The sequence below is a fragment of the Nicotiana attenuata genome, chromosome 10, assembly GCF_001879085.1.
Source record: "Nicotiana attenuata strain UT chromosome 10, NIATTr2, whole genome shotgun sequence".
Lineage (NCBI taxonomy): Eukaryota > Viridiplantae > Streptophyta > Magnoliopsida > Solanales > Solanaceae > Nicotiana > Nicotiana attenuata.
In genome coordinates, this window is record NC_031998.1 from 24,880,730 (window position 1) to 24,898,574 (window position 17,845).

At 37.5% G+C, this 17,845-nt stretch overlaps 1 protein-coding gene across 1 annotated transcript; it reads right to left on the reverse strand.

Moving 5' to 3' along the window:
• On the reverse strand, positions 406–7,022 carry LOC109233169 (cyclin-dependent kinase F-4-like). The gene is made up of 18 exons (XM_019398949.1): positions 6,857–7,022; positions 4,880–5,264; positions 4,236–4,788; positions 4,078–4,156; positions 3,919–3,987; positions 3,751–3,840; positions 3,532–3,670; positions 3,125–3,227; positions 2,974–3,026; positions 2,800–2,866; positions 2,396–2,504; positions 2,049–2,114; positions 1,804–1,872; positions 1,654–1,717; positions 1,456–1,566; positions 1,211–1,242; positions 1,022–1,103; positions 406–919 (listed from the first exon to the last, which is right to left on the reverse strand). Exons 3-18 carry the CDS (start codon positions 4,241–4,243, stop codon positions 675–677), a joined length of 1,386 nt encoding a protein of 461 aa, XP_019254494.1. The 5' UTR covers positions 4,244–4,788; positions 4,880–5,264; positions 6,857–7,022; the 3' UTR covers positions 406–674.

Sequence of the window (17,845 nt, forward strand, 5' to 3'; positions counted from 1 at the left end):
TGATTATTTAGCTTCATCTAAGGCAAAGTATGCGCGTTATACTGAATCCATTATTTTCGTCTCGAATAATATATTTGCATATATAAACAGAAAAAGATTAGGATATGTATATATATGGTCACATTCATTTTGAATCCACAGGACCTTAGACCATATATTCACCTCTGCAGAACCTAGTCTTTAAGGTATTGCTTTTAACACTAAATTGTAGATCAGCAAGCATATGCAAAGCGCACCAAGGAAACAAGGCATCTGCTGACGAACTCAACGCGGTATTACTAATAATCAAATTACCGTGCAAAGATTTTCTACGACAGATAGAGTAAGCATCTGGTCAGAGACCACTTAACCTTAGGAAACTCAGCTGTCAAAACATCAACGTAATATTGCAACGACGATCGCAAATACAAGTCAAAGAATACTATTTAAAACACCATCACACCATTTATTTATAGCAAATGTTGGTCAGAGAAAAATCTATTTCAAACACAACCACAACGTTTATTTAACACACAGTTCCCAACATCCTACTGTATCACCGAAAGGAAACAAACTGGCATAACATACATAAACAGCTTCTCACCAAACTTATCCAGATGTAGTCAGGCACACAACACAATTACTAGAAAACACCATCACAAGAAAACACACCCCGGATACGACCGACCATCTCTTCATCCTGCGACTTTCCTCGAATAGCTTCTTCCAGGCATAATATCTTGAGATCGTCCCAGGAACACGTCACGCGGCCCATGCAACCCTCCTGCCTTCATAGGTTGAGGCAATGGATGCAACCCTCCTGCCTTCATAGGCTGAGGCAATGGATGCTTTATAGGCGCCCTACCAGAGCCAATGCTCATGTTGGCAAGCTTCTCAGCAGCATCAGAGACTGCACGAGTCTTCACCGCAGAACCAACAACTGCCACATAAAACAGTCATTAGGAACCAATACAAATAACACAAAAGTACCTTTATCCAGGAACTACTAGTTGTACAGTAGAAGCTTAATGTTGGAACTCACCAGGAGCATTCCTTGCAGGAGGACGATATTTTGCTGGCTGCTTAATAGAGCCTTTTAGGGATTTATCATTCTTCGTCGCGTCCTGGACAAAAACAATTTTGGTATAAATTAGATGAAGCAGGACACTGATGATATCTACCCCTATTGGGCTGTTAAAAAAAACAATTCGAAATTCTCCACAGCAAATACCTGATAATTCAGTTGCAACTTCCTTTGGACACCTGTTACACATGTTACGAGGTGATTACTAGAAAATATCATAGATGCATTAGAACAAAGGAAATAAACCATTTGTACAGAGTCAACAGACTAGAAAGGAACATGGTGCTTTCATGTTTGGATCCAAAACAGAAGATGGTGGTTTTTTAAAGCTCTGCAGGAAGAATAATAGCTCCAATAACTATTACGATTTATGTCAGATCTTTATATGCTACCTGGGCTAAATTGCGACTTGACAGGAGAGAAGTTGCTACGAGGTTTTGAGTTGGTTATTGTACCAGATGACCACCTATTGGTTTTCTGCTCCACGGCACCCTTCATTCCAGCTGCAACCGCCAAAGATCTGATTAGTTCTTTGAATATAAAACCCAATTACTCCCAGAAAAGCTTTATTAAAAATAACAAGAACAAACCAGATGGAGGAGTCCTAGCAACAGCAGCCTTAGAACGTAGTGATGGAGGTATATAAAAGCAACTCTGTCATATCAAAACCGATATCAGTTCCATGAACTCTAAATAGGAGATAGAAAATTGATAGTTCACAAATAGAAGAAGTTTATCACCTGGAAGAAACGGTGCTGAAGAACTTCGACTGCTGTTGGCCTCTTGCAAGGGTCCCACGAACAAAGCGACTGCAGGAAACAAGAATAGGTGAGATGCCAAGTAAGCAGCTCAGTTATCCTTAGTGCCATATTTCAAACATTAAGAACAGGGAAGTAAATTTAAAAAGAAGGTTTTTCTCCTTCTGCTGCAAAGATCTATCAAACAAATTCATAAGATAAACGCAATTGCTTTCTCAAGATCTTACAGTGATTAGATTAACTGCATCCTCACTGGCAGATGGGAGTAACAAAGAAAGATTTACACCAGCGATCTGCCACATCAAACCACAAAGGAGGTGTCAAACAAATTTAACCAAAAACAAAAGGGTATGACCGATAAAACAGGCACTCTAAATTTCTACCATAGAGCCCACTTGTTCACATATTTGTGAAAAAAACAAAAATCTCTTGGGATTAAAGAATCAAAACCGCATGATGGGGAGAGGATGAGTAGGAAAACCTTTAGAGATCAAGGCTTATTTATATCAGCTCATGAAAAACAGAACTTTTCTAGTCCCCTTTATTTAAAATAAACAAGGAGAACACATTGGACCTGTGGAAACTGGTAGTTGATAGAATTTGCAAGTTCGTGTCCATGAGCCCATTCACTCTTTGATGGAGTACCTATAACACTGCATATTTTGTAGATCTCATCTGCTTCACTGCACCAAAAATGAGACAATTTTCAGCAAAAGGAAAATATATGGCAAAATTACTATGTCCAAAATCCAACTATCCATTATGAAACTATCATTTAACGTCTATAAAAATTAAACAGCAGTAGAAAACTGATACACGATCGGAACATCACATAGCCCAACCCATCTCAACTCTACCAATCACCCCTTATATAAATAATCAGTGCACATGTAAATTGAAATTGAACTGTAGTTCAAAAGTATAGAAGAAGAAAATGCATTAACAAAAAGGGAAAAAATCAGAAAGGCGAATGCACACCTTGAACCCGGGAATAGAGGACGAAGAGTTAATAGCTCAGCCATTATTGCACCCATTGCCCACATATCTGGATATAAGAGAGAGAATCAATAATAAAACCGAAGAAAAGCAATAGATTAAACAAGGGGGAAGAGCAACAAAATTTCAAATAGATACTAAAAATTTCATACTCACCGACAGCGGGACCATAGATTGGTGACTGTAGAAGAACTTCAGGGGCACGATACCTGCAGTTCCACATGACAGCTATCAGAAAAAGGAAAAAAGAAAAGATCACCTGAGTAACTTGCTCAAATAAGATAAAACAGATCAGGGATGCACTGACCAGCGAGTTGAGACATATTCCGTATATGGGGGCTGAGAATTGATCTCCCGAGCAAGACCGAAATCAGCAATTTTTATTGTATCTTTTGAAACCAACAAGTTCTCTGTACAACAGTAGAAAAACATGTCAGATCAGAATCCTGAAAATTGAAAAGAACATTCTGATGAAATGCCGTAACATGCTGTCATGGACTGCAAGTCAAATCCAAAATAAGAAAAAGAGAGTTTGAACTTCAACACTGCAGAGGAAATGCAAAAGGGGGAAAGCATAGCTTTGGAAATATTAGCTTTCCACCTTCAGTCTTCACCATCAAATAGCAAGGAGATCCAACCCTTCAATTTGATAAATGAAAAGATCCTCACAGAAGCTGTGATCAAATTAACTCAAAGAGAATCAGCCATGATCACCTGGCTTAAGGTCGCGATGAAAATATCCTCGTTGATGCATGTATGCAAGACCTTGAAATATTTGGAAGCACCAGTTTCTCACTTCTGATTCTAAGAAAAGCTTAGGCCTGTCCTTCATAAGGTGATATAAGTTGCACTCCTGAGAAAAGTCCACATGGAGTTAGATAGGTAAATATAACTGATTCATAAAAAAATAGATGGTCAAGAACCATCACATACCATGTATTCGAACACAAAGTACAAAATGTCATTCTCCCTAATCACTTCTTTGAGCTTAACGATATTTGGATGGATCATTTTCCTCAATGACTGCAAAAGAATAAGCAATTAATTGCATTCGAAAGAGGAAAAGGCAAGGGTAACTATTAAGGCAGAATCTCATTTTACCTTGACTTCTCTCAAGTTTATGCATTCTTCCCAGGAATAATACTTCTTCTTCATTTTTTTAATTGCAACCTATGGTACATAAATGAGTAGTTTTAGAAGAACTTCCAACAGCAGCAATATCAGTAATTTATTTCTTGTTTGTAAGACATCCAAACCTACCACTTCACCAGTCTGTTTATTCAAAGCTCGCCACACACTCCCAAATGTACCATTACCAACTTCCTTAATTATCTTGTACCTGTGCCATCACCAGAACATGTTGAGCAAAAACTGAAAATAAAGAGTGCTAACTGTAAGGAAAAAATTCACCATCGCACCTTTCCATTTTTTGGAGGTTCAGTAGCACAAAGGACACCCGGTTATTGGAGATATAAAGACAATAAAAACAACGTGGAGTTGTTCCTCTTCACTAGTTGACTGGAAAGAGAATTATTAAATAGGAACTAGTAGCCTGGCTGATTCAGCAAAATCAACCGTCAGTTTTCCGCTGCAGTACGGACAAGAACAAAACCAGTACTGATAAGATGGATGGGCTTGACAGCCTTATTCATCAAATATACCGCACTAACAAATCCACTATAATAACAAGGCAGAGAAAGCAAGGAAACATAGATGCTGAAGAGCATGTTGATCTCACTTCACAACTAAGACCCGAAACAAGCCCAATTCAGAAGGATGAATTATCAGCTCAAGATCCAGTTGACAGTGTTTCTGAAAAGTACACTAGCTCCTTGCTTCAAATACGCTCTAATCTGATATTGATACTCCAGTTAACTGAATCCTGATGAAGATTCTTAGAAACTAAGACAAAAGTGGGTAAAATGCAATCTAACTCTCAACGATGCGTAGAAACATCAGCTGACTCTAGTCCTGCACATAAGGAAAGAGACATTAAAGATTTGTGCGATGCTATTACAAACATAAACAACTGGATAAGCAGACACACAACCCATATCAATACCTCAGAGGAAGGTTCCAAACGATCCAGAATGGGTTTTGTATTGGTGATGCACTAGGAACAATAGACTTGCCGAGGTAGTTAACAGTACAGTAACAACTGACATCATAACAAGGTGGGTGCAGCTTACTTATGGAATTGAGCAAAACATCCAACACCTAGCTTATACAAAATTCGCATTTGTCCTCCTGTACTGATCATTCAATAGAAGCTGTTCACTAAGTGCAATTGACAAAAGAAACAAGAAGGAAAGTTCCACGGATGAGGAACCGCCAATCAAGGACTTCCTGGAATGAAAAAGCTTGGCACTCGAAGCGAACTGAGCAAAGGTACAATTGCTCCATGTCCTAAGTAATATTAATACCCTGGAATTGAAATCTACCAAATCCTGGAAAAGAATTAACAAAGAAAACGAAAGAACTTGAGAAAATGACGGAATAGCATTATTTGACTAATTAAATATAAAGCAAATAATTAACTGGTGAGCACTCAAAAGGAACCTCTTACAATTTCCTTACGTAAATACACATGAAACAAGAGTAGCAGAGACCGGTTGTCTCCACCGCTGTTCAAGTTATCAGTAGGACAATAATGGATAATTAGAACGCAACCATATATTTTGTTAATTACATCCACATGATCATTTTTGAGACACTCATAAATGTCGTAAAGCATACACAAGACAAGAACAAATACTAAAAAGATGGATAGAAAATTGTGAATCTGATGCCAGTCGCATAATTTTTGCAGCTCAAAGCATGAATATGAATATTCACAACATGCACACATAATTAAATCATTAAATGGCGTTACAAGTTTATACATGCAAAATTCTACATTATGGTGCATCTCGCCGCAATGCCTATTTAATAAGCAATTAACAGATAGAAAAACCACTGTAACAGCTATGCACACATAAGGTGCAACTTACAACCATTAATGCCTAAAAAACAATTACAACTACACAATTAAATAGCTGAAACCCCAGCTTTGAAGACTTACCTAGAAGATCATTAAGGTAATGATACTTTCTAAACCTCAAAAACTTTTAGCAACTCAATAAGTTAACCCTCAAAAGGCCAAAACTTAACAAACACCCAAAAGACTAAGTCACCACCAAAATCCACAAGATCACCAGATTCCAAGCATTGAGCTGGTAAAAGAATACACCCAACCTACCAAACCAATCAGTCAACTAACCTCAAACCCAAACTAGTTGCACAAATCCTCCATATCTATTCGCTCTATTAAAGCACATATCATTCCAATATTCAATCATTTCCCTTACAACTAGAGGTTCCTAATCTCACAATTACCAACTAGACTCTGTATATTTATTAAGAAATCCACTAAATATCTATAAATATTTGACTTTGAACCAAATTATTATTGTATATAATTTAAGGTCACTATCAGAACCCATAAACTACAAATCCTAGATCCATCTCTCGCCATTACAACTAAAAAACTCGAGGCAAACGGAACTTAATGTAACTATAGCTGTATAGCAAGGAGTGCTAATGCTCAATCCATGTAACCGGAATCGCCCAATCAAATTGGATAAATCAATCTCTCATACACCACAATAAAAGAGACTCACACAAAACTAGCTCCACAAGCAAATAAAAACTCAATCATGCATACATCAGCCCTAATTTGAGATTAATAGGAAAGCAAAATAAACATTATAAATTATAGCCGAAAAATCAGATAATACATTAAAACAGGTGCTAGCTCGAGAAATTGTATTACAACGCCTCGAATTCATTAACAAAGCACAATTCAATATGAAAAGCAAACAATTCATAACGCGTAGATTCAGAACTAATTAATTCCTAAAAAAAAATCAAATACGTTCAGATCTGACCTCAAATTCATATAAAACACAATATACAACCACAAATTCATAAATTCAACTCAAAAAAACAACCAAAATTAAAAAAAAAAAAACAAAATACGGAGGAATAATAATAAAATCACCTGTAGGTGAAACGGCATAACCTAAGGAAGCCACGGAAGAGAGAAAGAAGAAATCCAGAGCAGCTAATTTTAACAAACCCTAGAAAAAGGTGATTTTTCGATTTGAATGTATTTTTTTTTTCTCTCTCTAGGTGATAATTTTTTGGCCTCTGCAAAATGGCAGTTTCACCAGCCGACTCCCCTATTTATATAATGATGTGATGATGATGCCAATCTTCGCTTTGTGGGCAAGAAAAGGTTAAAATAATAAAGGGAAAAAGAAAGAAAACCTAATTATTATAAAACGTGTGGTATTTTATTTATTTTTGGTCTTTTCTTTTTTAAGAAATGGAAAAGTCGAGGCGACGTTACCTTAAAAAAGAGTGCGGTAAAAATTGTAAGAGTCTTTTTTGAAAGGAAAAAAAAAATTAATGGTAATAGTCCTTTCACTTTTATTCAACAAACTTTTATATAAAACTCTGAAATAGTAAAAAATATAACTAAAGGAATGATGTGAGTCATGTGACCTAAATTATTATAAATTTTGAATAAAAAATTTTCGCCATATAGTATTCAAATTAAACATGAGTGCATTAGTAATAAGAGACGAAGGGGTAGGATTAATATCTCCCTCTATTGAACCAGACATAGAAATAAGTCGCTAATTTCTTAACGGACGACAAAAAAAAAGAAACGGAAACTCTTCGAGAAGAGTTTTACCGTAAAAAACTAAAGCATCAAAATAAGAGTATTCAACAAATTTTCTTCCATAACTTGCTTCACGAGTAGATTGTACCAAACCTATAATTTAAATAGAGAAATTAAACCTACGACGATTTTTTATTATTGTATTATATTCCGTAAATCTCTTCAAGATGAATTATATAAGTAACTAGTAAATTTACCCGCGCTTCGCGCGGTCAATCATTCAAAAAGTTTTGAACTGAATTTCTTTTGTAATTTTATTTGAGATAGAAGAAACAACATTTTCATAAATAAAAAATAAAGTATAAATTATAATGTATGCCACAAACGAAATTTTTAAAAATATAAGGAAAAAAACACATATGAAATTAATTAGCAGAAACAAATGCAATAAAGCATGATATTTTTAATAATATTATTAAATTCTAGTAATTATTTTCACATCTTGCTGAAACAATTCTATTCCCAATCCTACCAAGATATTGTGGGACTTAGCTTAACTATCAATTACTTCTGTGGCTATAAAATATCTCGTTACCATCTTTCTGTAATCTGCGAAGTGCCATCAATCAATCTATCAACCAATCATGACAATTTCAAATTGACCGAGATTCGGCAATAGAACTTTTATATGCATTATGCTATATTTATGTCCAGTTTATTCCAATACTAAGCTTAATCCATCATACAAATATTTCAAATGGACCTTTTAGCATATCCACAGAATTTCGAATTTGAAGTTATTAAAAAGGCAAGGTACCATACCAAAAGATAAATGCCTCAATCAAATTTAAGTTATGAAAGAGGAAATAAATATAGGCTTTACTTAAATAGAAGGCTAAAGAGCACTTTCAAAGTGTTGCATCAAAAAATAAGGGGAGAAGGCAAACAGTTGATGGCAACACCAAAAAATAATCTTTGAGATGCATCTTCACAGCTTTGGCTTCTTCTCCGCCATAATTTTATCATCGAAGGATTTCTCCAACACTGGCTTCTTCTCAATCTTATGCCTGCCCTTAGGGCTTTGTATTTTATAGAGAAAAATAAAAAAATATTCTAAGAAAACGAATACAGAGGGATTTGAGGAAAAGAAATAAATGGAGTAATAATGAGGGAGAAATAACGGAAGAGAAGTAAAGAAGAAAGATGAATTTGAAGAAAGGGAGCAAATAGAGTAATAATGACCATAAAGAAAACGGAAGAAAGAGAGATGAAATGGATTTGATGAATAGCAATAAAAGGAGTAATAATGACAAAGAGATTTCATTTTTTTGATAAAAAATAAGAAAAAAGTTCAAAAATCTGGAAAAAAAAAGATAAACTATCGTACTGGTTAAAGAAGCAGTGGTGCCTCTCTCAGTCCAACATTGACATTTTTCTTTATTGTCATGTTTTTGACATTTTCCCTTTAACAGTGATGAAAAAAAGTTTTCTAATAAAGAAAATTGGAAAGCTTAACCATCGTTTATTTTCCCTGCAAAAGAAACATCGTTTCCCTTCTTTTACTGCTCTTAATGTTAAACGGCTCTTCTCTTCATCCTTTTTGCAAATCTTCTCTTCCTTTATAGTGTCTAGTTCTTTTCCTCTTCTTCCTCCACTCGCCAAGGTACGCAAATCTTATTCCTACCTTGTGTGAATTAGAGAGTCTGTTTTCGATAAATCCTGACTCAAAGAGAAAAAGTTTGAGAAAAAAACAGCAGTGAAGAAGCCATGTTGGAATGCTGAATAAAAAGAAATAGTAACGACAGCAAAATAATAAGAGAACCGACTTAAAAGAAACAACAAGTAATATGATGCAGAGAGATAATATTTTATTTCATAAAATTTTTAAAAAAGTCGTACCTGCTTACTCCTTCTAGAAAGTAAAAATATTCTGCAAATCTACGTTAAATAAAAGGGAATAATAACTTATGATATTTGATTCTTAGTTTTTTTTATTTTTTTTAATCTTATATATGACCGAGTAGTTTTTATTATTAATTTTTATTCTTAAAATAATTAATACTACTACTAGAGAATCAATTGGACTATTTTGTGACAAATTTAGTAATTAGGACAACTATTTTGGGGGACCATGGGGCCTAGTTAGGTACATTTTAATAAATGAGGATGAAAACAAATTGTTTTGTCAACGATGAAAACAAAATTTAATATATGGTCATGTTTAATATGTGCATCATAAATTGTTTATAATATTAAGTGACATGGATTCATTCATGAAACATGTTTTAGACTTTCTTTTAGTTAAATTGAAAATGAGAAAGACTAATCGGACATCAATAATTAAGAGATTATGATCGTAATATTGAATTTAAATTGTGATATTTTAGCCATTGAGTTGTCCCTTTAGTACATCGTCTTTAATGCTTAGTTGAGCGACGTACTTATGATTTCGGTATACAAAACATTACATATTTACGCAGAATCCAGAAAAAGAGTCGCACCCAAAAGGGGTTTACTTACATTTGTATGTTTGTGATTTTACCTCTTTTATGTTTTAAATCTACTTAATTTAACTATGATCTATTAGGGGTGTACTTACATTTGTATATTTGTGATTTTACCTCGATTACGTTTTTAATCTACTTCAATTTATCTATAGCCTATTGTCTTTTCTTTTCATGTAGTAAGAGTGATGGAAAGTTTATGTCACGACCTCAAAACCTACTCGGTTGTGATGGTGCCTATCATGAAACTAGGCCAGCCGACACAATCCAAATCAAAACATATATTTCATAATAAAGACGTTTTAAACTATTAATTAGTAGAATGCCACAATATAAGTCCAAAAACAAGTGCGGAAAGAACAAAGGCCCGACATCGGGGTGTCATAAGTCACGAGCATCTAATAAGGACTGTTCGAAATACAACTAAGACTAACACGGTCTGGAAAATACTAATATAGTCTAAGGAAGATAAGAGGGAGAAGAACAAGGCTGCGATCGCCATGCAGCTACCTTGCCGACTCCGGATATCCGCGACGGATGAAGGATCAGCGCTTGATATCACGACCCGCAACTCCTGGATCTGCACACAAGGTGCAGGGAGTAATGTGAGTACGCCAACTCAGTAAGTAATAAAAGTAAATAAAGACTGAGCAGTAAGAACACATAAATCCACTTCATAACACCACAGTAAGTACAATATGTTTCCAAAGCAGTTTATAAATCAAATCATCTCGTTAAAATCTAATTTCAGTAAAAATCCTTTGAAAATGTTTCTCTAACAGTTTCAACGGATGTTCAATGAAGTTCAGAGTAAAAATGATGAAAATCATAAATGGCATGTATCATAAATCGCCCCCGGGCATAACATCACTCAGAATCAGCCCCTCGGGCAACCTCACAACCACTCGTAATCAGCCCCTCGGGCACAATATGAATCAAGAATAGCCCCTCGGGCAACATCATATAACTCACTCAGGGTACCCGCGCTCACTGGGGGTGTACAGACTCCGGAGGGGCTCCTACAGCCCAAACGCTATAACAAGCCATCTCGTGGCATAATAAATTAGGCCCTCGGCCTCTCATATATTACAAATCAGTACAACATGCTGCGGCGCGCAGCCCGATCCCATGATATCCTCACAACACAGGCCCTTGGCCTCACTCAGTAGGAAACCTCTCAAGCCACTCGGGCTAATAGTAAAACAGGGTGCTCGGCCCAAAATATCATTTTATACCTCAAACAGAGTAAATAAGGTTGAGTTATGAAATCAGTAAAACATAGCATGATTGAGTACAGATATTAATCAAAACAGTGAGGAATAATAGTAAAAAGCCCCTAAGGGTCCAAACAGCTTGGCACGAGGCCCAAATATGGCATTCAGCCCAAAACATAGTAATACTTTCTAAAATACATAAGTATCAAATAGTTTCCAGTCAAATACGCAACTTAATAGTTGCTACGAGACGGACCAAGTCACGATCCCTAACGGTGCACGCCCTCACGCTCGTCATCTAGGGTGTGCGTCACTTCAGAGTAGTGAAAAATGTGACATTCGTGGTTTCATACCCTCAGGACAAGATTTACAATCATTACTTACCTCAAACTGGACAAAACTCTAACTCGCGATGCCCTTGCCTCTCGACTCGGCCTCCAAATGCCCCGAATCTAACCAAAATTAGTATATTATCATCAATATACGCTAAAGGAATGAATTCCACACGAAAATTATCAAATTAGACCAAAAATCCCGATTTAGACTCAAACCTGGCCCCCGGGCCCACGTCTCGGAATCCAACAAAAATTACAAAACTAGAAACTCCTTTCAGTCCCGAGTATATACATATCAAAACCATCAAAATCGGACCTCAAAGGGCCCCTCAAATCCCCAATCAAAGATCTCCAAAACTCATTTCACGACCCAAAATCCACTAAGGGTCGTGATGGCGCCGGACACCGCAGTCAGGCAAGCCAACCAAATTACTTAATTAAATTCTCGTTTTAAATATTTCTGAAATATCTCCTTTTATACGTTTAATCTTTAGATAGTAAATTTTACTGAATAAGAAAATGAAACCTTTAACAACTTTTAAAATTCTGAATAAACCCATAGACATCCCAGAACCCGGTGTCACGAGTGCATGAGCTATTTTCTAAGAAACAATACAATACAACATCCGTCCGGAATACAAATGGACAGAAAGTAAGTACAATACACTGAAAGAGACTATACTAGTTGCGGGTCGCCTCGAGTAATGCAGCTCACCTAGTCCCAGTATCATCCATGTTGCTGCGCCCAGTAGGCCACTAGAGGTACATGTGCTTGTGCAACAAAAATGCACAGAAGTGTAGTATGAGTACAAAAATAACGTGTACTCAGTAAGTATCCCGCCTAATCTCGAAGAAGTAGAGACGAGATGGCAACTTCGACACTTCCTAAAGGTGCGGTAATAATATTATTAATGCGATGACTCACAGATTTATTAAGAACAACAGTAGATTCAAGTGAATTACTGAACAAGTAAAAGTTCCTCTTTATTAAAAAGTCTCCGGATTCATAATCCATTAGTTAACAAATTTTTCTCAAATCGGGGAGAGCAGATAGCAATATTAATAAATCTCAAGGCAAGCAATACAAGCATGCGCAACTAATGCCGAGGTCGTACGGCCCGATCCAACATAAATGTAAAATGTGCACTGCCGAGGGTCGAGCGGCACGAACCATATATGCATCTATTACCCCGCTCGCGAATATACATGCGACGCGGTCAAATTTAATTTAGCAATCACCCTGCTCGCGTACCATACATGCGATGCAGGTACACATAGAAATACATGCTCAAACAACAAATTAAGAATCTTACGGAGAACATTTATCCCATTAAAAGCCAATTCTCTTTTAATGATTTAAGGAATAAAGTTTAATCCTCTTGGAAATTTATTTACCAATTCGATAGGATTTAAGAAATTCAACTGTCAATAGGATTGCAATTATTCCAAGTATAGCATGCTTTTGGGTCCTAGACTACCCGGACTTACACATATTAATAGCTACGCACGGACACTCGTCACCTCGCGCGTACGTAGCCCCCACAAATAGGAGCACATAACCAATTATTTTACCTATGGGGACAATTCCCTCTTACAAGGTTAGAAAGGAGACTCACCTCGCTCCAATGTGCACGTCCAATACCAAGAATGAGCCCGAACCCTCAAATTGGAACTGAACGATTCCAAACTCACAAATGCTAGGCAGAATCCCCCCTCCAAGAGCTCCAAAATCGCCCAAGAAATGAGTGAAAATGAACAAAAAATGACCTAGAGCCCGAATAAATGAAGGCCACTGCCTTCTGCGATTTCCGCATGTGTGGTGCTGGGCCGCACCTACGACAACCGCTTCTGCGGAAAGAAGACCGCTCCTGCGGTCTGGGCCGCTTCTGCAGACAGGCCCACCGCTTATGCGGATTTAGGGCCGCATCTGCGGTCCTGGGGCTGCCTGGCCTTAGGCCGCTTTTGTGATAGATGGACCGCTTCTGCGGTCTCGCACCTGCGGTCCACCAACCGCAGGTGCGGTTATGACAGAAACAGCAGATTCAACACTTCTAAAAATTTCATTTTTGATCCGTTAACCACCCGGAATCCAGCCGAGGCCCCTGGGGCCCCAACCAATCATACCAACCAGTCCCAAAACACGTTACTGACTTGCTCGAGGCCTCAAATCATAATAAACAACGCTAAAACCACGAATCGACCTCCAATCCAAGCTTTATGAACTTTAGAATTCCAAACTTCTACTTTCGATGTTTAAACCTATCAAATCACGTCCGATTGACTTCAAATTCTGCACACAAGTCATATTCGACATTACGGACCTACTCCAACTTTCGGAATCGGATTCCGACCCCGATATCAAGAAGTCCACTTCCGGTCAAACTTCTCAAAAACCTTCAAATTTCTATATTTAGCCAAATGACTCCAAAATGACCCACGGACCTCCGAATTCACTTCCGATCGCGCTCCCAACACCAGAATCACCATACAGAGCTACTCCCAGACTCGGATTCCCAAACGGACGTCGGTAACACTGAAATGCACTGCAACCCAAACTTATGAAATTTCTTCCAAAATGCTAACTTCCAAAATAGGCGCCAAAACGCTCCGGGGTCATCCAAAACCCGATCCGGGCATACGCCCAAGTCCGAAATCATCGTACGAACCTGCTGGAGCCTTCGAATCCCAATTACGAGGTCGTTTACTCAAAAATCCAATCCTAGTTGATTCTTTCAACTTAAAGCTTCCGAAATGAAAATTCTCCTTCCGAATCAACCCCGAACTTCCCGAAATTCAATTCCGCCCACGCGTACAAGTCGTAATACCTGAAATGGAGCTGCTCGTGGCCTCAAATTGTTGAACGGCACGCTAGGGCTCAAAATGACCGACCGGGTCGTTACAACTCAAGCCCTAACCTTCAACTTTACCCCAAATTCCCCACTAATTTCATGATTAAGTAGTGGAAAAATCATCACAAATACAAGATACAAAGCCCAAGTAGCTTACCTCACTGAAAATACTTGATTCCCTCTTGAAATCACAGTTTGGAGCTCTAAAATCGTCCAAAAATGGTGGGAAAATGACTGAAATTCGCGAAGGGGAACTTATATACTTTCTGCCTAGAACTTCCGCATATGCGGTCTTAAACTCGCACCTGCGCAACTGCTTCTGCGTTCCAACCAACAGCCGATTTCCACTTAAACAACCAGGACCGCATCTGCGCCCCAGTCACCGCACCTGCGGTGCTGCAGATGCGTCCAACTAACCGCATCTGCGGTTCTTCTCCTGATGGCTAATCTACGCACATGCGATCTCCATGTCGCATCTGCGATCTCCATGTCGCATCTGCGACCTCGCACCTGCGGTCCCCAATCCGCAGGTGCGGAAATGACAGAAGCAGCAAATTTAGCAGCATCAGCTCAATGCCAATTTTTCCGTCAACCACCCAAATTCATTCCGAGGCCCTCGGGACCTCAACCAAACATGCCAACAAGTCACATATCACCATTTAAACTTATTCCAACCTTCGGAACACTCAAAACAACCTTAAAACACCAAATCACCCTCGAATTCAAGCCTAAGGTTTTCCAAACTTCCGAATTCTGCAAACGATGCCAAAACCTATCAAACCTCGTCCAAATGACCTGAAATTTTGCACACGGGTCACAAATAACACAACGGACCTACTCCAATTTCCAGAATTCTATTCCGATCCCGATATCAAGATTTCCACTGCCGATCGGAAAATGCCAAATTCCAATTTGCCAATTCAAGCCTAAATCTACCACGGACCTCCAAATTACATTTCGAACACGCTCCTAAGTCCAAAAATCACCTAACGAATCTATCCGAACCATCAAAATTCACATCCAAGACCTTCTACACATAAGTCAACATCAGGTTGACTTTTCCGACTTAAGCTTCCGAATAAGAGACTAAGTGTCTCATTCCACTCCAAGACCACTCCGAACACAAAACAACCATCACAATACGATGAAATACAGCTGAACAACACATAAAGAAGCAGAAATGGGGGAAACGGGGCTGTAACTCACGAAACGACCGGCCGAGTCGTTACAGTTTAGTTTCTCCGGATAATACATAATTACCCCATTGGGGTTGTAGCAAAGTGTCAGTTGCACACCTTAAAAATACGGGTGTTCTATGACCCCCATGTATAAACTTTTAGTGAATTAAAATACACCTTCGTGGCCCAGCTGGCATAGAAAGTGAGCTCACTCTCTAAGAGGGACGTGAGAGGCAAAAAATATAAGTTGAGATTGACTAACGTGTACACCTGTCATTTCTTAATTGAATATAATTAATTATGATTTTTCCTTCCATTTTTTTTCGATTTTCATTTCTAAAGCCATGGCGCTGCCACCCATCCCCTTCTGCTATCTCTTTCCTTTTTTTTTTTGACTTATAATATTTTGTTCTTATCTCCAACAACTCCCACTAAAATTCCCAAAAGTACATGGTAGAAAATTTGCGCATGAAAAATCTGTAAGCAAAAAATAGAAACCGACTAGGAGTTCGCCGGAAAAAAGGAGATTGGAACTTTGTTAAACAAAATAAAAGCTTTTCTTTTTTTTTGGGGGGAGGGGGGGGGTGGGTGGGGTGGAGAGAGAGATTATTTGAGCCTCTCTCTTCATTCCTCGTTCACAAAATTCAAAAAAAAAAATCCTAAAACCCTAGGTGTTTTCGTGTCAATTTTTGCCAAATTGTTGTTAATTTTTGGGGGATTCTTGCAAGGGACAAGCGATGAGTAGCAGGAGAGAAGAAAAGAGGAACGAGAAGATAATGGGTCTTTTGCAGGAGAGAAGAAGAGAGGAACGAGAAGAACGAGAGCCAGTTGTGTTGGAGAAGAAGAAAACAAAAAAGAAAAGAAAAAAAATAAAGAAAAGGAAAAACGATAAAATGAGAATTATAAATAACAAAGAAAAACCAGTATAAGAGAAGAAATTACGTGGCAAAATGTGATTGGTGCGTGTTGTTGACTAATTTTTTTGAAACCGGTACTAGTCACATAAGGAGAATCTTATTTCACTTCAAGCAGTTATAAGGGGTCATAGGACACACGTATTTTTAAGAAGTGTAACTGACACTTTGGTACAACCTCAATGTGGTAATTATGTATTATCCCTAGTTTCTCATTACACATTGTTGGTTCTATCACAAAATGAGACAGGTTAAAAATTTACATAAAACAATTATTTTGTATGCGCCCGTATTTTGAAATTAATTATGTTTAGTATATTCCATTGTTATTGTTATATTGCTAAAATATGATATCTAACTTGTTTTTTTTGAGCTAGTTTACGCACATCTTGTTAATTCTATTGAGTGTCTACTATCTCTTATCAACACAAATACCAAGTAACTTTGTCCGTCAAAGTTTAGACAGATAGAAAAATAACCTAATATTTTTGTCTTCCCTAAAAAAAAGATGCAGTCCAATGCACGAAGCATCCCGCATTCAGGAAGGATCTGGAAGAGGTCCGCATCCTAAAGGTATGATGTAGGTAGTCTACCCTGATACAAGCATTAATGACCAATTCTACGGTTCGAACCCGTGATCTATAGATCACACAAGACCCTCCCTTTATTTTTGCCTTCCCTAACATTTGGACAAAACAATATCTAACTTTACATGGTTAGGAAGCTTCTCTTTGCTTTCGAATAGAATTTTCATAAAAAGCGATGTGCCATTTCACATGAGAATTCTTTAGTTTCTAACTACTTTTGGTGAAAGCATATCCGATTTAAAGCCTTAACCCTTTCAAAAGCAAGTGGCAATTAAAGCATGAAAGTAAGAGATGTCTCATGCCTAAATATAATGATCCCAATGTATCATTTTCTTGTGTGCCAATCTTATCTTTAAAGCTTTATTTTCTATCTGTGTCTCTTTATTTATTTATTTATTCCATTTTTTTCTTTTTAAAGTGTATATATATTCTGCAAGATGAAATTTGTCCGTCAAGTCCTGTGGAAAATCACGTGTTCATTGATGAAAAAGAAAAAGCACAAAATCTTTGGGGAAAAAAACATGAGGGACTCGCTAGACATATAAAATCGAATTTATTTGTGATTCAGACGATCTGGCTAATTCTATATATAATCATATATTTTTCTTGATCAAGGTAGTGATTGACATTATCAAAGCTGGATGCACAAGAAAGAAGTCTTCAACCTAGGCCGATTCATTGTTTTATGCGAAACGAATCCTTCTATTTGTCATTTTGTTTTGTTGGCTCCCAAATTTTACCATGTAACTTTTCCAATGTTAATCAAAGAATATTAAAAATG